The following is a 23,597-nucleotide window of genomic DNA, read 5'->3' as shown; positions in this document are numbered from 1 at the left end:
TTTTGGAAAGTAGCAAGAGAAGATTACTGGGTTTCAGCAGGCATTGTGGGACTATGCTGACTTCTCAGAACCAGGGAATTCCCAAAACAAAAGCCCTCTCTACACAAAGGATTTGCTAGTACCAGCAGGCATAGTAGGACTTACATAGCACAAAGCTTCTTTTTCCACCATCTTACAGACACAAGCTCCTTCAAAAATATTAGGTTTAGTTTGATCTTGTATCATGTATTTCACAATTTTAAGTACAGTAATTAGTAAGTTATTTTCATGGAAGTACCTTCCAGTATTAGAATGGCTGCATCAGAAGTCAGATTTGGCAGCTTCATTATGCCTGCTGAATAAAGCTAATATATGGGGGGGGGGGGAGAAAACAAACATGATGACACAAAGGTATCATAGCCAAATTATAATTCAATACAAAGCCCTTCAGATAGGATGAATCAGAATTGTGCAAAGACTGTCAGACTGTCATATACAAATATTGCCTTTTTTTTCCCCTCCAGTATCTGTATAATCATGTCCCACCTGACACTGCCTACATACCATCCTTACCAAATCAGGGATAACCAGCAGCTCTTTAGGCTTAACCACAGTTACTGGTTAGGAAGGTTTTGGCACTGGGCAGAAGAGATCTAGACAAACCTACTGGGTGAGGCTTGAATTAAGTTTGGGGGCAGTACTTTTGCTAGCACTTAGAAACTACAAGAACTTGGCTACTAAGTTTCCTTAGATGTACCACACACTCGTAAAGAGTTCCTCCTGTTACAGCCACAGAGCATCTAGGAATTCCCAGTTTAAGCCACGGTGATTTATATGTAGGGTCATAAGCAGCCAACAAAATAGGTGATTTAAGAACAAGTGGCAATTAAATGATAACAAAACCAGCCTGAACCTTTCTCCTCTTCCAAGTTGAAGAGTGAAATGCCCATAAAACCTCTGGGATCACTAACAATTGAATTCAAAAACATCAGCAGACATAGCACATATGAAATTTCACAACATGTACATCTTAAGTTCTTTACCATTTTCTCTTCTATCTTCCTAGATATTTAGAAAATATTAGGTGCACAACTGATGCAATATTTCATGGTTTCCTAACTATACACCTTATAACTTGAAATTATTGGCTTGATCATCTTTTGTATCTTATCTAGTTGTAATGAACCTCTGACACAATCATATTGGGGCAAACTAGGTCAGAAAACTACCAATGTAGTTTGCATTACCACAAATTCAGTTCTACAACATTTAGTACGTGGCAAATAGTACTAGAACTACTATTATGTTATGGCACAGCAGTGTGTAACGTAAGCTGGTCCAAATTTTTCTTCTGTGTCCTAAAATGATTTAATTCAGGGCACAACTGAACTTTGAATATCATAGACACTGATATATCAATCAATATCAATGCAACACTTCTAAGAAATAAGAGGAAACATTGGAAATACTTTTTGATTTTGACCTTTAGTATGTTTTACTATTTTTAATTATCGTAAAAAAGCAAGTAGACTAAAAAATACATAAAAGATTGTGTAATTAACTTAAGTTCCTATTTAAATATTCAACTTTCAAGGCCAGATTCTCTGAGTTCTCAGTTCTGTTTAGCGCATGACCCTATATTCACCCGGTGGATCTGGCATTAAATCAATGTGAACACTACTTAGATTGGTTTAATTACTCAAAGCCTCTATTTCACCTTCTACTATTTTTAAATAAACTCTATATTTTGGAGCAAATTCCAGGAGCACTACGTAAAACAGCATAGGGGTTTTTATTAAACATATGAGAACACTGGAAGTAAGTTCCCATTACAAGAGAGGAATGTGCAGTGTGTATCAAGATAACTTGACAAGAATAAAACATAACTGAACAGTATTAATTCACAGTTAACTCAAGTGCCTTCAAAAGAAAATATTAATTTTGCCTCTGAGGATCTTCCGTCTAATGAACTCTACTTCAGCCATTAGAAAAGGACTTCTAATTACAAGTGGTTTAAGGCACCAAGATGCTCTCAGCTGCAGCACCCCAGCTCTTCTTTAATCCTTCCCTCAAGGGACCTTTTTTCCAGTTCAGTGAGCTGGGGAGGCATACAAGACTCTATAGGGACTGAAGGGAGAAAAAGGAGATGTATCTTCTGTAGGAGTGTGGAAAACAAAGGCTTCTTAGAGTGGGTATTTCTGAGTCACTGGAAACAAGGACTCCTTGTTTCATTGGGGTAAGACAAAAGGGCATCTGTATTAATTGTTGGGTGTGAGGGAAGAAAGAGAAAATGGCCACCTACGACTCAAGACAATTCCTTCCCAGAGTCTACTGTCCTAGTTCTGCAGAATCACTCTTCTATATATAGCTAAAAAGCCTCAAGCCAGCTCTGCTTATAACAAATCTACACAGGCAAGCAACACCTGGTGCTTTGTATTCTATCAGCAATATATAAATAGTCTTTTTAACTAAAACTATTTACATTTTATATTTTAAAGTATTTAGCAAAAAATAACTAATTCCTGATTCTTCATCAAAAAGTAAAGACAGTATGTAACATTCCACTTACCTATGCCCCATGACACTCATCATTCCTATTTTAAACTAGCAAAGCTCAGCTAGGCTTTTCCTGAGAAATCACTTCAAATATGTCTATTAAATGACCTTACTAAATCAACATTCATTGCTTCTAGAAAACAAATAAAACCAAAATAATGGAAACATATTAAAAATAGAAATAAAATTCTAGTGTGTCATATAAATGTATTTTGAAGCAAAAACATAGATAGCTAACACATTTTCTTTTCACTAGAGAAATAAAATTTTGTTTTTCCTCCATATACCCTTTTCTTTCACGACTACCTTTAATTATTGCTACTTTAGGGTAATCCACAATGCTCCAGATTGGTGGATTCATCATTTTTCAGACAGTACCATACTTAGAATAAAATTATCTTAGATATTACAAAAATTGTGCTTTATATATGCCTGTTTGTGTTACTTTATGGATATTCTGTGAGTTGGAATGCCGGGGCACACCATAGGAATGCACGTGTTTTAGGAAGAAATACAAACCTCATCCCCGGAAGTGTTCAGTGGGGCTTTGAGCAACTGGTCTAGGGGAAGATGACCCTGACCATGGCAGGGAGGTGGAACCAGATAATCTTTAAGGTCCCTTCCAACCAAAACCATTCTATGATTATAGGAAATAAAGATATTTCTTTCAAAGAGAGAGATGTTTGGCCATGGAAATCTTCATTTTAGCATAACAAAATATTCCTCAGACTAACTACGTAGTATTTCTAAAATGGAGAACATTTGCAAAGCCTGTTCTTCTCTGGCTGCGTCCCAAATACATGCTGCAAGGGACAGATGCCAATATTTCTTAGTTTCAAAAGCTTTTGAAAGCTTAAACACCAACAAAACTTCTTTGGAAAATCTGTACTGAAAGTCAAAGAGAAAAACCTTTGACATGAATCATCCACTTTTAAAAAATAATATTGTTTTCTCATTTAGACTTGATGCTCTTTTTATATATAGCTGTAACTTATTTTACACTGTTCATGGCTATTTCCACAGAAACACAGAATCCTAGACTGTTTTGGGTTTTTTTAGTTTAACCATAGTCTGAAAGAAAGAGCTACCACAATAGTAGCATGGTATTAGAAGTTTATTGCTGGTGAGCACTTGAATGTGAGGTTTGTAAATGTTAAAGACAAAATATTTTTTTCTACATTACTCCAGCAAATTCTCAAGTCCAGAAAGTGAAGTTAAATTTTTCCCCATACATTACTATCAGTATAAAATAGGGCTTCTGTCTAACTAATGACCTCTATCACACCTAAGCGATTAAAAAGTCACTTTTGTATTGATATACTTTAATGTTCACTAATTTTACTATTTAGTATAGGAATAACAACCCTTAGTCTGGAATCTGGACTTTACAAATCTGACTTAATTGCTGCATGTCTTCATATTCATACTGATAATCATGAAAAAGGATGATGCTGATAGCATGGTAGGGAGTAAATTTAGTACATACCTCATAGCCAGGGCTGACAGGAGACTGACAGGAAGTTGGAAAGAAGAAAAAACAGAACAAAGAAATAAGGGGGGGAAAAAGACAGAAAATAACGTTATTTTAGAAGCAAGCATGAATGTAGGATATTATACTCTCATTCTTTGTAATAGAATAAATGCAGAAGAATTGCATTTGAGCTGTAATGTAAAAATCTGGGTTGCATTGTATCCTTTTAGTTCTATTTTTTTCTAGCATTTCTGTTGATGAGTTTTACACTTCTAAGCTAAAAATCAAAAAGAGATTTTATTCTTTGGAGGTAGATTTTTAAAGCTGTACTCAAATATAGTTCCCATTCAATTTTCAGCTCAATTAAATGCTTTATTGTCTAATGAAAACATTTACACCCAAACTGAAACCGTTTCTGTGCATGGTGGTTGCCTATGTAAGAATAATTAAAGTACAGGTACATTTTGCATGATTCCACATTATCCTGTCCCAAAGATTTTGAAATGACACAATTTCATAAGACAGGGCATAACTTATTCACTTTATAAGTGTCTTTTTTCCAGAAAGCAGGCTTATGTGCTGTGTCTCCTTTTAGGTCCACACAGCATCAACAAAAGAAAAGGAACCAACTCAGTTTGATAATTACATCTATCAAAGATCTTCAGGAATTATTCTCTCTCAACTGCTCTGACTCTATATGGTAATAGGGGGTAAAAATGTATTTATTTTAGTCCTATTTAAAGAACTGATAGATATCTGATTGAATTCAGTGCTCCCAAACAGAACTTATATTTTGTTAGCAGTGATTCAAGTGACACATCAATATTAGTAATGAATGATACACTTTTATGAATGAGGATGATGTTTTACAGTATATTCACACAGACTGTAGAAAAATGAAAGCCATTCCAAAGTGCATGGTTTGAGTGGCATCACCATATAAACTGTCATAAAACTTATCTCAGAAGCACTGCAGAGGAATTGAGTCCAAAGGACAGATCTGGTACATAGAAACTGACAAAGCTTATGCCACTTAAAAAAGGTGGGGTGGGGGCGGGAATGGAAATGCATTCAATGGAAAAAAAACCAACTAAACAGAACAAAAGACATATAGAAGCCTTATGTGAGAGCATTTGTGAAAATCTGGTAAATGATACCACGATTTCATGAAGTAAGAAAACTATTTGACTTCTCTAGGCTAATGCCCATGGCTTTAACTATTGTAAATATATTTTCTGTGTGCATGCATGTGTGTGCACATGTGTGATGTCCTGACTCATCCAACACAGGGACAACAAGGTTTACCAGCTCTTAGACAAGTATAGCCTGCTGTATGGATGACACTTACTGCATTTCTTCACTGGCAATTTTAATACTTTTAACCATTTTGAAACACATAGCTTTGCAGAACAGGTATTTCATATAAGAATGTATGTAAGCAACACAGTCATAGAATTTAAATTGTTTTCAAATTGAAAATTTTTTGCTACATTTTAACTGTACAATGCAGTAAATATTTATAGAGGGTATACCAGGATGCTCACTCATACAATTTTTTTTAAACTGAAATTTAAAAAAAATAAATTAAAAAAAAAAATCAGAATTATGGCCAGCCTTCCTCAAAATTTTCTCTCTTGGCCTAAGTAATTTCTGAAACAACCCGCTGAGAATTATGATTAATCTGTAAACATTTGTTGCTGTAGTCTGCAGAACTTAAGCACCTTACTCATTTATGCAGCTTTTCAATTAAAAATACAGATTCATAATGTTAACCTTAATTTCCAAGTAGCTTTAGACTAATGATAATCAGTAGCATAAGTACATAATTATGGTTCGTCGATGGTACTGCATCTAACACCAGGTCTACATAATTTGCAATAGTGTCCTTTTAGTATGTCAAGTTTAATAAGTTTAATATTCTAATTGAGAGGAAAACATGATAATTGTTGTGTGTACTTATAAAATTCTTTCCTCTCTTTTAAACCTTAAGGTTTTCAAAACTTTCACTTAGGAGTGGATTCATTTACACACTGTGTAAAATCTTAACTATTCAAGTATATTATGACCATGAATGCTAAAAAGAACAAACACTTCAAAAGGAAAAAATAGGTATCATTGTCATTTACTGCAATCAACATTTTATTCTCAGAAGAGTTGCTTTCATTTTGAAAAATGAACATATTAATGCATATACAAGTATACCACGTATTTACATGTTTTTGTGTATCCTGTACATCTATATATACATCTGCACATATGTATATGCACACTTATACATATATTCACTACAAAGAGCCATTTAAGGATCTAATGGAGATTTCTCCTACTTTCTTCTGAACACTCAGAAATATGCTCAATACGCAGGCTCCAAATAATTAACTACAGCCTTGACTGTGACAGATACTCAGTTTAATACTGTGGTGTCTGGGTCATGGTGTTCTAATGAGGCAAACCTTTCCTATTTAACAAGCCAAAGGAAATAATGGTCCAATACAGAAGAAATTAAACTTCTAGTTCCAGAGACTGGGATTCTCCAAGATCCAACTAATTATATTATAGTGGGTGGCAGTTTTAGATCTTAAAAATAACCTAATTCTTGAAAAAGGAGGAGACTGCTGGGAGTATCAGAAGTGGCACATACCTTAAACCCACATACCTTAAGCTGGTGACCTCCCTGTTATGTCAAGATGCCTTCCCTTACTTTATAATTTACATACCACCCTCCTCTGTAGTCTGCAACAGGCAAAACCAGATTCTATAGCACTAAATGTCATTGTTTCTTAGCTCCTCCCATGGCCTCTACAGCTAGGAAATCCCATACCAGAAGGGCTTCATCCGTCACGCTGGGTGAAGGCTCTGCAGAAACTGTACGGACGGTGCTGAGTCCTGTTAGGGACACATTTGACAGGCGTCTTTTCCGTACACCACTGCAGTTGTTAGGAATTTTAAAAGCACATCTCTTATGGTAGTTTAGACCACATCCTGAAAAGAGAAATTTTAAACCATATGATTATGGTTTATTACTCAAAAAAGCAAATAATTTTGGATTTTTTCAAAAACAACATAAATTCAAAAACACTGGCCTCATTTTTGATTAAACTTTTTGCCTCTACTCTGCTCTTATATTCTACAAAATTTTTAGAGAGATAATGTTATCAGCTCCAAATAGACATATCTACAACCAGTGTCTTTTCTTTGATTTTTCAAAATCTATAGTCTCAAAGTGCAGGAAATTTCTATGACCAGCACTTGGGAGGTAAGGAAGTCTTTCACTGAAAATGGTATATTCTGTTGGATTCAGTCTACCAGGAGTCAAAGAGGTGTGGCAAAATGAGAAAATTTAGCTATTACAACCTTATATGGATTGACAGTAGCTTCAGTTAAATAATCTCAATTACTGTGATACAGAATGAGACACAGGCTCATTAAGAATCATAAGGGAAGAGTAAGATACCCAGCCTTTTGTTAAAAATACATATTGATCAAATTGTTTTACACTAAAGGTTACAGAGGCATGTCTAAGAGGCCTCGGAGCAGTCAAAAAGATCAGTTCTTTAATCAGTTAATTACTTTGATAGTTCTTACCTTCTCTAACTGATTTAAAAGCAGCATTAGACACAACACACAGAAGTAGAATGGAAAAGTCTCTTTTTGAGACTGCAAAACTGCATCTCTCTGCAGCTTACCTTCACATTTGAGTCCCTGACGCACCAGCCCCCACAGCATCTCTCCACAATGGTCACAAAAGGCTGGAGCTCGATATGAATGAACAAACAGAGCATGGGGCCGGATTTGAAAGTCTTCAAATGTAGCAGAAGCTATAACAGCAAGATCATACAAAAAATTAACAGAATTAGTAACATAATTAATATTTTTCACTTCTGTGATACTTCATCACCGAACAAAGCAAAACCCCTTCTGATCACTATGACGCTGAACCTTGAATTTGGTATTGTTCACTGTACAATGTTTTGAAGATTAAAAGATTGATGATATAGCCTCATACTACAATGACCACTGGAAAATAGATAAAGCTGCATTTACAAACCTGGAGCAATGATGTCTCTGACAGTATTTTCCCAATTAAACACAGGAGTATGATTGCATATCAACAATTACCAACTTGTCAGAGTTCAACAGAATGTCAGAAATTTTTCAAAATACTCTTTTACAGGCTTGACTCACTACACCTGAAGGTATATGTACATAAAATAAACTGAACACATCCAGTAAAGAACGGTTTAATTGATCACTAAATTAACATTGTGACTTTTTTCCCAGATAGAAAAGTAAATTGTCTGTACTGGATTAGAGCTGGATTTAAGTAGTTCTGCAGCAGGTTAGGCTGTAGTTTTCACAGTGAAAGCACCCTCCTGTATCTGCCACAGCTGCCATAACACAAAGTATGTACTCAGAAGGGATGAGGCTGACTGGCCAAAATGTTCACCTACTGTGACCTGAACTGTATTTCTGAGACTATCATTGAGCAAGAAACAGTAACAAAAGGTCCACCTGAAATGAAAGGTCCTGAAAGTTATGCTTAGAAGCTCCAGAAACCAAACACAAAGCACAGAAAGGCCCAAAACAGTTTCAGGGAATAGCAGAGGATTGTTATATCCTACCTTTGTATGGGATTTTGGTGCTGGAATACAAGGGTCTGCAGATCAGCATCCCAACAAATTACCCCAAAAATTATTTACTCCACAGACAGATATTCTTAGGTGCCACCCATACAGGCAGTCAGCAAGAAACTGAACCTAACAAACTAGAAGATGATGAAAACCAACCTGTTGGTTGAAATGGTAACTGAGGCAAGTTCTAGGCATTCTCATAAAAAGATATCAAGCAGTGACAAATACCATTCTTATTCTACATTTCAACCCTCCTGGTTAAATTATAAGAAACTTATAATATCATTTTATATAATGATATATGAAAAAAGCCATGTCATTTTATACAGACATGATAAAAATTCAAAAGGCAGGGAGGAAAAATGCATTTAATTTTAAGTAAGATTCAAATTTGGCAAGTACTTCAGAATAAAGCAACATAAACAATACAAAATATCATTCTTTCTCCTTCCTTTGAAACTGGTTTGCCAATGCTCCACTCTGTTGAAAAGCATGGAAGTGTTTTGGGTTTTAATTTCCAAGGGAAAAACACTGATTTTCCAGGCTTCAGATTTATGTCTTCTCATCAAGCTGTATAGTGTAGAGACAGCATTCTGTTTCCTCTTCTCATGAAATGATGTTAATTCAAATCACTATTCACTGAAACTAGTGTGTCATAAGGGCTTGATCTGGAAGTAGGTTAACTAGCAAGTTACACAAATCTTCAATCTGTATAAACATGTGTAATTAGTATTTTTTGTTCTGCTACCTGTGTAGCATAGTTGACTCTGTGCCTAGAAGTAGCAGGGCTTAAATTTTCAGAGCATGCCATTTCAGTAGCAGTGATTTATGAATTTGGTCCTTCTTCTAAACTTCTTCCTACCATCTAGTCAGTCATAACTTTTTAAAATTACATGTCTAGGAAGCCTTTCATACAGCCCCTAACATTCAAAGCTTTAACTTTCAGAACATTCCTGTGTTATTCACTGAAAAAAAGAAAAGAAAAGCCCTGCTGATCAAGAGAAAAATATGTGTATTTTTTCCAAATTAAATTAAGGCCTTTCTTGGTAACAAAACTTCTGTAATCAGGCTACACTTTTGCTTTGAGAGAGCACTGATGGGGTGAAGGCAATTTCCTTGCTATATGTAAAACTGTGCAGTAAAAAAGCTCAAAAATATCCAAATATGGCTATAAGCACATCCTGAAAAACTTAATTATTCTGGAGAAAAGTCTGCAATATTATGTTCTGAATACGACACCATTACACTGTTAACTCTCAGGCTACCTTGTCATCATCTATTGAAGCTTTCCCAGATCACCAAAACACAGCCATTGAAAGTACAACAGTTTTGACAAGACTATTTCATCAGGTCTATTAATGACTTGGCTCTTAATGGCTAGTACTCCTTGTTCTGGGCTCAGGAGCAGATCTATCAGTCAGCACAGCTGGAAATGAGAACAAGAAGACATTGCAAATCAGAGAGGCAAGGTCTTGCTTTCAGAAAGAGGCAAGTGTTCAACATTTTGTGTTCCAAGTCCAAAAGGGCTTTGAACTGTGAGCAGAAGTGAGATCCTGCTATTATGAGTAACAGAGCTTCACATAATGGGCACTGTCATCTTGCATTCACGCCTCTCATGGCAGAAGCAGCCATCAACCACAAGACAAGCAATACCTTGCAGCTATGAAAAGCAGGCATTCTGCTGCCTTCTCCCATTAGGAATGTATTTAAGAGTAATGTATCCTGTTGAATTCCCTTAGGGGTTCAAAACTTGAGTCCTTACTTACAAGAAGTGCTGGCATCCATCACTTAAAAAATAAATACAACTTACAACCATACACTACTAAACTTCAAGCCCTGATTAAACCATAACAATTAATGACTGTGTATACAGCTCAATTAGACTAAGAGAAAGGAAACTATTTTATTCTTTTCAATGTTCCAATCCTGGCAATCAAATACAGTTTGAGTTTCCAGAGTTTCATTTAAGTTTTCATTTTAGCAGAGTTCTGGCACTTCATACACGCCAAAGACTCCATCTCTCATTTCCATCCTAAAATCTGAATTAAAACCAGAATTATCAGAACCTCAACACTGACTAGAAATAACCACTGCCTAATATCTATACATGTACACACTTATAATCATTCTGTTTCTTTATTTGTTCTGCTCTGCAGTAGGGAAACTTGGATAGGAAAAATTTGGATCTAATAAGCTTTCTGGATATGTATGTGAGTATTTTAGCATTCTATATTTTGCACGCAGGAAAATCCTTCGAATATAATAAATTTCATTTTGTTTTCTTTACCTATTATTTCTTTAGAAGGAGAGATACGTTTTCCAGATTGAATTTGGAACTCTTGAGCAGAGGCCTGCTACTTGCTTAACTGCAACTGGTACAGGCTAGTTGCAATTTTTTTACAATATCCAGACTAATCAAAAGCTGCATGTCCTCAATCCTCCAGTGACAGAGATACAGGAAATTGAATCCCCTGCTACAAGGCTGATCACATGTTGTGCTTCTGCACCTGGACTATTTAGTTTGGAAACATGAGCTTGGATGTCCAGAAAGCCAAGGAGGGGGAAAAGAAATGTCCCCAAAAATAAACAGTCATCTCAGAAAGAAGGCAGGCTGGAAAGGTGAGGGTGAACATCCTGCACAGAGGTAAGATTCTGGAAATCGGAGAAGATCCCAGAGATCAGAGAGATGGAGGCCAGAGAACCTTCTATGCATTTTGATCAATGATACTCAAGGTTGGTAGCTGCAAATGGTGGCACAGCACAAACAAACAAGACTTTGTGTCCAGCCTTCCGTGGCCAGCAGCTGTCTCCTTACTCAGAGGGGCAGTGGGAAGCTGGAAAACATAATGCTGGGAAGGGAGCAAATGAGTCAGCATGAGAGGCATCCAAGTAAGGCTCTCATCTCCTTCCTCCTTAAATCCCACTATCCAGATTCACTACAGGCTATTGTTTACACAGTCTCATCAGTGACGTGAGATTTAATAATGAACTGAAGGATACAATAAACCATTTGCAATCATTTGTCCAGGGCTAGCTCAGAATTTTAAGGAGAGTGTTAATAAAAGATTAACATTTATGAGTCAACATGCTTGATTCATCTGTACCTTCTAAATTTTTAAAGTTCAGTTTTGATGCACTTCTATTCTTCTATTCATTTGTGAATGACTCCACAGTTTCAAACCTACAAACTATACAGCTCAGTAGGTTTAAGTTCATTCGAAATCCCATCACACAATTCTTTCATTATGACTTGACCCGTTTTTCACCCAAGTGGTAAAAACAACAATACCTTAGTTCACAGCTTCAGGCCCTGTTAACCATAAAACACTGCAGAGGTATCAATTTACCATAGGAAAAAAAATTAAATACTCCGCAGGTTTACTGGAGCTATTGATGCATGGTTCAAAATTGATTCTGACTACTGGCAGCACGAAGCAACTCCAAATGAAAAATAAAGTCTCATGCTCCTTTTCTATCCCCTGACTGATCTAAATTAGTATCTTAAACTAAATGCTATGAGTGCTTTACATCTTTATTTCCTATGACGTTTTTTCTAAGTTCTTCACAGTTCTTTTCCAAGGATTCTTAAAAAAACCCTCAAAAATAAGAGGTGCACAAAAAGAATTAGTAGCACTTGTAAAACTTACTTAATTCCCACAAGTTTCTTTCATAAAAGGTTAAGATTTTTTTATTACATGGTAAATAAATGCTACTGGCTAAAAGTATAATGGAATTAAAAGTACAGTCGTACATTGAATTCAGTAAGGAACAAAGGAACCTCTGCATACGCTAAATTATCTTCAACAAACTACAATGATAACTATCTGCAAAAGTATAGATATCTTTTAGAATTACCCTAAGAATTCATAAATGTATACCATTACAGAATAAACACAGGTGGATTTTTGGGGCGTTTTTGCATAGTATTATTGGATGTCCACAGGCCCTGATGGGATGCACCCAGAAGTACTGAGGGAGCTGGCTGCTGTCCTTGTGAGACCACTCTCAATAATCTTTGAATGATCATGGTGATTGGGAGAAATGACCGAATTCTGAAGGAAAGCAAATGTTATTTCTACCTTCAAGAAGGGTGAGAAAGAGGACCCAAGGGAACTACATGCCAGACAGCCTCACCTGAAGCCTCTGAAAGGTGATCAAACAACTTATTCTGGAAATACATGACATTTCTGGAATATGCTTTAGTGTCTGTCTGATTAATAATGCTCTTTCTTCAGGTTTCAGATCTTTGATGAGACCATCAGAGATATGGAACAGAAGCATGACTATACAACCATTCCATTTTCTCAGCTCCACTTGAATCTTTCTAGGATAACACTAGAAAAGGGAGAAGGGAAATTAAAAAGGCTGAAGAAATGCACAAGATGACATAATCTGGAAGAAACAAATTAACTATTGCTCAGAATCGTGGTTGATTTTTTAAAATTGTTTACAAAAAGTTCAATAATGACTCATCACGGAAACATCTCCATTGCCTGGCCAGGGAGATCTGAAGGTCAAAATTATACAAGCACAACATTTAGTTGCTCCCTAAAGACAACAGAAGAATTCCACTCACAACATTTTTACCCAGTATTTCATCTATGCACATAAATAACTAGAAATTAACACTAGGAAATGGTGATACTAATATTCCTCACATGATGCTCTGTGTTCAGTTGCTGTGAACAGCTGTGACAGATGAGGAAAACCACTGGAGGCATGGAAGAGACTTACATAGAGATATTAAAAGACTGGCATTATTTTGTTTGGAGAGGAAATGAGTAAGAGCTTACTGGACTCAAGGAGAGGAGGAAGCAAAAATAAAAAAAAAAAACAAAAAAAAACCACCAAACCAGGAAACAAACATAACTGCTGCAGAATAACCTGCACTACCAAACTACAGTAATAGGAGTCTTCATGTCCTAAGAAGCAGGAAAGCTCTACAAACTTCTTTTTGGCAACAAGTCATATCTTAACTACGTTAACAGAAACATTCTTGGGGTCACTTTAAAAGCCAGAGTGAGCCAAATTTCAGCTGGAATGACAGGCTTGAGTCACACTACCATCGAGATATAAAAACCAGCAGACTACAACCTGAGCCAGTTCCTGAGTTTCTTCCTCCTTAGTTGACACTTGAAATTGTTATATTCCCCAAGGGAAGGAGGTTTGCTTGTTTGTGCTCAGACCTCTTTTAGCTGCAAACCTCAAGCACTTCCTAAAAGAAGATATGTATCTTACCACAAAGGGTTGCAAACATCATTTATTGGAAATTACCATGAGACTGCGTATTGCTATTTGCTCTTTCAAAATCAAAGCCAGAAGCAGCCAATGGAAGTAAATTCAATGAGTACAACAGTGATATTGAAAGATCTTTTTTACATAAGCCATATTTAATTTGAAGCCTACTAAAACACTGAGTTATTGAGACCATAACTTCAGAAAGACTGAAAAAGCAGAGAGATTCTCCAAACAGTAGATTTTTTTTTCCCTGGCATACATCTGAGGAGCATAGAACACACTGTTAACTGTGGAGATAAGTTGTCTGATGGGTGAATTATTCCAAGTGTGTTACCCTTTATTTTTTGATGTGCTGAATCATTTATAGCTACTCTCTCTGTAAGACTCACTACTATCATTTAACTAACATAGTGATACAAATGTTTCATTAAGCATTTACTGGTCAAAGAAACTGTTAAATCTATCAAACAAAACCCTGTATGATGAATCAAATTAGCTGAAGCAAGATTTGCTGCCCAACAATTTGCAGCAAGTGAGAATGAACTGAGGAGGTAATTATTAGATGAAAGGGAATGGTCTGGTGAGGAAAAGAGAATTCTTCAAATGGTGGCAGTTTTATTATTAAAATCTGTTTTCGTAGCAAAAACAACTGACAGAATATGAAGAACTGTGAAAAGCAGGAAAAAAGTTGACATTTTCTTACTCAAACATTAAAAAAAAAAAACTTCATAAAGAGTTGAATTTCTTTTCCTAATATACAACTTCAAGTGAACCTATAGCTGTGGTCTCCATAGTGAGATAAACACGCCCTTATTTCTGCACAGGACAATCCATTGGGGTGCAGAAAGTAAATATTAGAACTTCAGCTACATATATTAAATATAAATAAATAAATGCACATATATTGAGGGTGTATGCTTGAAGACTTTTAGTGAGGAGGTACACAATAAAAAATTTGAACTTTGGCACTATATCTTTAAGAAAAGCTTAAGTGCTATTAAAGATACATCCTGTGAAATAATTTATAGCTATACCAAAGTTTCACACACCATAGATGTAAAGAAAGATTATATAGTAAATAAATTTGCAAAACAGTAAACAGAGTTGATATATCCTTTGATGAAAATATATTTTTTATTATCATACACTTTTTCCATCCATGACTTTTTAACTACATGCCTTTCTTACAGATTCTGAATGCAAATCAGATTATAGCATTGCATTTTAAGTCTAAATGAGCACACAAACAGCCATTAAAATATGGACAACATACCACAGACTCCAAGTTTCATTCATCACCTCAAATCTTTTGAGAAAGGATCAGTTGATATGGGGACTGCTGAAGTATAATACTTGAATTACATATTGAGTTACTAAGTGGATTGTGTTAAACTCACTCAAAATGATAGTATCTGAAATAATTTTTAAAAGGGTAAATGTGATATGTATCATATTAAGAAAACTGAGTAAAAATTAATAACAAAAGCTAAAAAATTGCCTCACTGAACTAGGAATAAGATATTTCAAGGAGAATAAGGGCTTTTTTTAACTCCAGAGGCTTTAAAATAAATATAATACGCAAATAACTTAAAGATTTAATTTGGTCCCCTTTAGAAGCTGATAGGCATTTTTTAATGCATTAACTTCAATTAAGGTAGCTAATCAGCTTCAATTCTACCTTTCTTGGAAAGCTGTCTGTACAATTCACTGAGGTGAGGCCTGTTAAACTGGTGTGACATGAAATATGTCTCTTTTCAGTGAAATCATGTGATAGGAATACAAAAGCATAAGAATTACTGGATCAGACAAAAATCTGCTAAGCCTGGAATCCTGTCTTTGAAAGAGGAGTTCTTAAAGCAACATCAGTATTTTCTGAAGCAGAGAAGGTGACAAAAGTAGATGACACAAGGGCAGTGATCACATGTGTGATCATTAATTACAAGTCATTTTCGGTTTTTTTGTTCACCTGACACTGACACTTTATTAGTAATGCTTTCCAGATCATTCATGATTGTATTTATCAGCACAGACTTAAGTACCTTGCTGGTAACCTGCCTCCACCGTGAAAAGTGCATGCACTTCTAGCCTTTGTTTCCTAAGTCATAAACAGTTATTTATCCATTTGAGCATCTACCCTGTTCTCATCAGGAAAGCATAGTTTCTTTATGAGAATTTGGACTAAAGTTTTTGTATTAAATCTTGAAAACCAAGTAAAATATCTCAAATGAACCAACAATTTGATTGAACACCACACAAGCCAAAAATTTATTCTTTAAAAAACTGAGACAATAAAGATGTATAAGGTTGGATGTTTGATCTATTAGGTTGCAGTGGAACAGTGACCTCTCACATATAGGCACTGTCCAGAAGGTGAAGGTAATAATTATCACAGTTACATATGGAAGAAAAGACAGTCAGGCAAGCATAAACGAAAAAGGAAAGAATCTTTTAGTCCTGAGAACTTCAAACACAGTCATCTATCTGAAATTCATAACCCAAGAACAATGTTAGACTAATGAACAGTGAGGGATACAAAATCAATCCACTTTAATGTAATCACCAATGAGCCTTACCTCTACAAGAATAAGAAAAATGACAGTAAAGAAAATTGAAAGGACATAAGAGGAAGAATAATTGTTAAAGATATCATCTTAGACAGAATAAAGATATTTGTGTTTCTCAAGATACAAAAATACAGCGTGTTAACACAGCCATGAAGGCAGCAAGAGAAGGATGGTCTTCAATCACAACAAAGCAAAAATCACAAACTGTGACCAACTATATAACTACTATAAAATTATGTTCAGAGATATAACATCACAGTGGTTCAATTCAAGTTGTACTAAAACTACAATCCAGTTATGTGTTGATATATGGCATTCAATGTAATTGCATAGCTATCCACAGCTTTTATTCAGCTCAGGATATTTTATCATAGGCAGTACAAACTGTACTGAATCCAAATAAAAGGTCTACATCTAACAACCAAGTGATCCACCATCTACGTGATAATATAACAGAAACAGCTTCTTAACCAAAGCAGTGGATCAATTCCTGCCCTCATCAGCTCAGCAAGGGAACATAAAATAGCTGCTATTTGACCTTCTTGCTTCAGGAATCCTGCCAAGTTGAGCACAACTGCTCACAGCAAGCAGATGAAATACATTCCACTAATTCACACAAGATGCTAACATTTCATTGTCTGCTTCCCAGCAGCAGACAAAAATCTCTTACATCTCAACGTAACTTTGCCCAGTAAAAATAAAATATATTTTTTATAAACAAACTCACGTTAAAACTGTAAATATACAATTTTTTCTCTACATCATTAATAAACTTGGCAAATTTACACAGCAGTTTTTAATAAACTTCATGAACAAGGTACAGAAGAGGACAAACTATGGTGAAAAAACAAATCTGAAGACATCTAAAGTAATTGTTTCCTTGAAGTCCTCAAAAAACAGAACTCAAAAAGAGAGTGCAGATGTACAGAACCAAAGCAATTCTCATCTGTCAGATTGTCCTATAGGGTCTGTGCCTCCATTTAAGGAAAAAACAGCAAATACAGTTATTCTGAAAAAAGTCACAGATAGACAGAGGAAGGGTGGTGATTGCATCTACAGACAGCTTAAAATAATAACTTCAACACATCATTCATTTTAGAAAGGGGCTAACTCATGTACATTCCAGATCTCATGTAACAACTTAAAGTAAAAATTTGTTAACTATTTAACTTCTCTGTGGAGAAAGGGTATGAAGGACAGCACCTATCATTAATATCCATTTGCTGGCATCAACATATTGCAGCAGAAATAAACTATTTTTATAAGTTAATCAAAACAACACTGAAGATCTCCAAAAACCCAGGAGTTAACTTAAAGAAGAGAGTTTATCACAGCAAAAATAGCCCATTCTGTTCAAATTTATTGTGAATTTTACATTATGCTATTTTGGTAATTCATGTTTGCATCCTTCATTTCATGAGTGGAACATGAAAGTTAACTTTTCAGAGGTCCAGTTGAAGATTTCAGCAAATACTACATCAAGATTGAAGACTATTTTTCAGCTTAAACCTACTTTACATAAATATGTTTCTTTTTCTTGGGCAAACAGTAAGACTACATTTTAGAGAGAGAGAGAGAGAGATCTAAAAAGACGTAACTTCTGGTTCCTCTTCTTTTCAGTGCCACTACTCATTTATAGCCATCTTTGACTGTAGCTTTGACTGCAACTTCTGTACCTTGCTTCCTGATTTTGGGCTACCAACTAATTTTTGACAATATTCTAATAAAAGGAACCCTTCTTACAAATACACTTTGATGAAATCCTCTCTCCAAAGATTCAGATCCTTTTCAGTCTGAAATGTAATAGAACTAAGCAGATGTTGGATTCAATGAACACATTAGTTTCCACAGAAGTAGTAAAGAATTTTCCTCTTTTGTCATCTGAAGACAAGATGAACTTTCCAGTATTTTGATGAAAGCATGAAGAATGCATAGCTAAGAAAACAGAAACATGGTGAGTTAATGCTACTGGCAGAAGACTATTAGTGAAACTGTTCAATGAATGCCCAGGAGTGCAGCCTAAATGTGCTCAACGTAAAAATTCTGCGTTTTAATACATCTCTCAAGTGTTCCCATATTCATGTACAAGCACTATCAGAATCCCATAAATAAAGTGTTCAAACAGATATTTTAAAAAATACATAAAATAAAAGGAAGAAAAGAATATAAGTAAAACTAAACCTGTATTTATTAGGGCTACTACATTCATAATTAAAGTTCACTTTTCCTCTTTTAATGTGCAGCTGACCAAATCCATAACTCAACATTCACTTTTGCTTCCACTCTTATAATAACGCTTGACCTTTCACTTCCAAAATGCCAGAATCTCTATTGGCACTGAACCACCTTCATCTGGCTGACTGCAACAGACTGGGCTTATCTCCTCGGGATGAGCCGGGAGACATACACACAACATTTGCTCAGCACATTACACGATACTTGCAGTCCATTAAAATACTGCTGTGTATTGCACCAATGCAAAATTCAAGTAATAATGTTCATTAGAAATACAAAAGCACAGCAGGTGCTGCAATCTGAGCTGAGTAAATTTCCTGTGTTTTACCAGAAATCTGTACCTCTAACACAAACTCTTTCAGTTATATTGCATGACATCTCCAGGTACAATTTTCTGTACTAAAATTGACTAAGATGCTTCAGCTACACTGAGGAACACCTCTCACCTGTACGTTTCTCTAGAAAATTTTCAGCTCTTTCAAGAACTTGTAATATAAGCTCTAAACCTGAAAACGATCATATTTACTAATCCTTAAACTGCCCAAGAACATAAGTGCAGTAAGAAAAAAAAAAATCACAGCGGGTCCAGCCTTTTTAACAATGTTTTAAGTAAACTACAATGAAAATTAGAAAATGCATACTACTAGGATATGAACTGATTGCATAATCCTGAATACAAGGACTGACTGTTCAGCTTTCTCTACTCTGATCAATATTAACTTGAGCAATAAAAAATGAATGCAATCGATCAGTACAGCTTTTGACATCAGATATCAGTGCCTCAGGGGATGCTGACCCAAAACACAAGGAGTTTTTAGCAGTAAAGCCATAGCAGTAAATCTGTTTTACTGCCTCTTTCAGACATGACATTCAAAAACAATTACCATAATATACCTTGAATTTACAGAACTTTAGGATGCATATTCTGCTTAGATCTCTATAATGAAGGCTAGAAATAGAACATTTCAATCAGTTCAACATATGCATCTGAACACATATTGTATTTCATTTGTCCTTCCACTACTCAAGCACTCAAAGACACTGTAGTGCTAAAGGCCAGTCTCTTCTGTTTTCAGGAGGTTTTTTTAATCCCTTCAAAATAAATTTTCAATGCATATTATTAAACATCCTGAAAAAGACTCTGTAAGGCCCTGTGTTTAGATATACTTTGTCCTTTAATCAAAAAGGAGAGATGACCCATCTACAGCTACCTTGATATGCACTACTGCAAAAATCCCTAATAATTTTAAACTATATATGAATATTTTTCAATAAAAAACTGCCTGCATTAGTTTTAATAATACCCTAAACATTACAAACTGTTTATATAGTTCTTTCTCTTCTTCAGTGTTGCAGAACTGGAAATAATTTCCCTCCTTTACATGACACAGGAATTGTCTACGAAAATGAATTGCTGCATTTAGTTTAAGCTCATCTGGGGGAGGACACTAATGCTCCCCAGTGTTTTTTGACGAAACGTGTTTAATTTCTTGTATAATTTTTGACACCTGACTGAATTTTTGCCATCAGTCAGGCACTGACGTATTAGAAGTTTCATTTGCTGTCCTTTGCTCCCAAAGATTTAAACAGCTACTTGCCTAATTTTGGCAAACTATAAAGCATGTGATCTACACTTCAAAAGCATATCAACAATACACCAAATAAAGCACTAAAGGCCATGTTAACTTTTTTCCCTGCATCCTGATTACTGATGTGGAGTGATTATTTTCTGTGGGAAATATTAAGTTCAGATTACTGGTATCTTTTTGAAAGTGAAAAACTTGTTTCCTGATACGGAAAAGGTGAATGACGACTTACAGGAATAACATGCGTTATTCCTTATTTTACTTTTTCCTATTCTAATCGAAGAATATGGAATAGGGTCCTATACAAGAAAACTGTATTTAAAAGCTCAGTTGGCTTACATTACGTGACCTAACTCTTACTTCCACTCTTTTCTACATCCATTAGGACTCGGCCTTTCTCTTCACTAATCCTATATTCTTCTACAGTTTCAATTCTTACTTTCATATGACATACATATTGCTTTATTTTTAAACATCTTTCCAGATGCTCTAACTGCATGCTCTATCAGCAAAAATTCAGCCCTTCAGCCATCTTTCAAGTTTTACTTGTCAAATAACACCTTTCTATCTTTACAGTTCCAGCATTCACTCCTCTGTGCACCCATGTAAACTTACTATCATTCCTAGTCACATACCTCATATCTTCTTATATCTAAGTTTTTGACAAGTTCTATTGACACCTAATCACATCTTCAGACATCCTTTACATTTGAGTCACATAATTGTGATCTCCCTTTCCTCTCATAATTTAAAAATACAAATCATGTAAAGAGTCAGGGCAGTCTTGGCAAGCGTAACTATGCAGGGCTTTGAAAAAGCAGTTACTCTATTTCCAGTGGACATTTTCATGGCTCTCCACATAAAGTAAAATCCTTATTAACATAAACCTGTTGCTTAACTAGTAATATGGATGAAAGAGGTTGCTACAAAATATACAGTGCAACAGAAAAAAAAAAAAGTAAAAGGCATAACATGTTGATATACATCTGAAAAAGGAATCAAGGAAAAGGAAATTTTTGTTTGTATGGACTCTGACCTATGCTGGGTCAAAATCTAATAGGGAGAAAACTACTCTGGATATTTTTATTTGCAAAAAAATGACACTAATTTTCATTGGTTTTTAGTTACCTGATAAGACAACTTCAACTAGGTCTCCCTCTTGGATATCTGCAGCTGATTTCACCAACTGGAGAATGTTTTCAGAAGTAGGGTCATGGCGGAAGAGCAAGATTTTGTCGTACATTCCATAGAAACCACATTCAGGAAACTGCAAATACAAAGCCATGAAAATTTACTATGCTGTAGAACATACAACTGTAAAATACAAAACCATAAAACACAATTGATGCATAACAAAATTTTGAGGGCAAGCTGGACCACTTCTCAGACTAGTACCAAAGAGGATGTATAATTTTTTTCATCTATGAAAATATTTATCACTATATTCTGAAAAGGCTTTTTCCCCCAAGCAAGTAAACTCATTTGCCTCTGTCTTCCCATGAACAATACAGTATTCACTAGGAAATGAGACAGAAGTGTATCCCTCAGCCACTGCCTGTAACTTTTTTCCTTCTTTGTTTTTTTGTTTTCTGCAGCACAAAAGTCAGCATTCCTTTTCATGGTCCCAGCCTAAAGAACTAAGATTTTGTTCTGAAAACACAACCAAGAAACCCTTTTTCCATTACAAAAGAATCCACTCAATTTTACATCAATGCACTTCGTCATGTCTTAGCAACATGTAGTGAAAAAAAAAAAAATGAGAAACATAGCAGGAGAGATAAACTGGTATGTTTTGAAGTTTTACACAAACACAGTGGCATTCCTAAGAATTTTTTTTATAGAGGCAGTGAAATATTATCCTTCAAAATGGGAACTGCTGATCCTTTCCAAAAACTGCAAGATTTTTCTCATTTCACTGGATTTCAGAGATACCACAGGCATTTCCCTCTAAAGTCATTATGATTTAACTTGTTTGCTTTCTCTTTATATTCCCATTCCATTTGCTCCTTTCAAATTAGCTCTACTTTTTCTACCTAAAAAAAGTATTTGGAATATTATACATACGATGTATGTATGTAGAAATATGTGTATCACAGGGTTTAATTTATTATATTCTGTAAAAAGAAGTAAATTCAATCACAGCATCTTTTGGTAAATTATATACAAGAAACATCTTCTGTTTGAATTAGTTTTCCCCAGATACACTACCCTCATGTCAAAAAGTCATTTTGACAGTGCGATTCTTCAAACATTGTATAAGGACCAACTGTTGCAACAGAGACAAAAATTCCCTCAGCTAAGCTTATTTCTGCCTACAATAATGCTAATATGCACAGACCAAAGTAAACAAAAAACAGCCACAAAGTTTAGTATTACATCACCATAAACAGCATTCAGTTTTGCTAAACACAAGACAAAATAGGAAAACTATGGTATTGGAGCTAAATCACCCAATACGAATAAAAGGCCTTGTTTAGGTATAATAGCCACTTAAAGTGGAATTACCAGAGTTAAATGGTCATTTCAGTCACCATAATGAGGAAATGGCAGTATGTCTATAAGAATTAGGAGGGGAAGACTTGCTTACATGGTGTTTAGAAACAGGATGTGTTTCTGACTGCTTAACAAGTCATCGGTAGCCGTTAAGACATCGCAGCTGTCCATAAACACCTTGTTTGCCCATTCCAAGTGTGAAGTAAAATTAATCACTTTAATGGCTTTCAGTGCGGTTCAGTCAAAGGTGCATTAGTTTACAAGTGAAACAGTATAAATTACCTTTACAGCATAATAACTTGTTTAATTGCCACAGTTTAGCTGTGTATTTCAAATGTTTCCCACCTCCCTGATTTTAGCAATAAAAGTATCAGATTTCTAACATGGTCCCTTAACAGCAATTTTAGGTTCCAGATTTAAAATTTAGCAAAATTTCTTGATCAACTCAAGTGTATCCCCAGTACTGATATTATTTATTAGATACCCTTCTGCTCGATTTAAGGAAATTTAAAGTGAAACAGTGAAAAATGAGTTCTCTCCCTTTGTTTTAACCAGTGCCTTTGCACCAATAAGGAGAAACAAAATACAGGTAGATACCAGTGAAAAAATAAATTTACTAACAAGTGAAACCGCAACAGGCAAAAAAACCCCAGTAAATAATCACTAGATACAGAATTGCTAAATCTCACAACTCCTATAGAACAGAGAGACCCAAAATGGCGGAAATGCCCTTTCCAAGATGGTGCCCACCACGGGTGACTGTGTGTAGGGAGACAAAGGGAGGATGGCGTCAGACCCTCCCCTGAGATGGCGATTGTGCGGTCTGGGAGACAAAGGGAAAGGA

The 23,597-nt window shown here is 35.4% G+C and overlaps 1 protein-coding gene across 2 annotated transcripts in view; it reads right to left on the bottom strand.

The window, feature by feature from the left end:
• The window catches only part of PRKD1 (protein kinase D1), a 120,377-nt gene that overhangs the window by 35,016 nt on the left and 61,764 nt on the right, over positions 1 to 23,597 (bottom strand). Inside the window, exons 2-5 of one of the 2 annotated variants that reach the window (XM_085061974.1) lie at positions 21,389 to 21,527; positions 7,693 to 7,824; positions 6,828 to 6,988; positions 4,022 to 4,045 (exon numbers count right to left, since the gene is read on the bottom strand). In XM_085061974.1, the coding sequence (XP_084918100.1) occupies positions 4,022 to 4,045; positions 6,828 to 6,988; positions 7,693 to 7,824; positions 21,389 to 21,527 (456 nt within the window). The remainder of the gene's footprint in view (positions 1 to 4,021; positions 4,046 to 6,827; positions 6,989 to 7,692; positions 7,825 to 21,388; positions 21,528 to 23,597) is intronic. The other variant, XM_085061975.1, reaches the window with a different exon arrangement.

This window comes from Lichenostomus cassidix, chromosome 5 (assembly GCF_008360975.1).
Source record: "Lichenostomus cassidix isolate B80296 chromosome 5, HeHo_3.0, whole genome shotgun sequence".
NCBI lineage: Eukaryota > Metazoa > Chordata > Aves > Passeriformes > Meliphagidae > Lichenostomus > Lichenostomus cassidix.
Note: the sequence above shows the minus strand (reverse complement) of the source record. Positions and strands in the feature narration are given on the sequence as shown.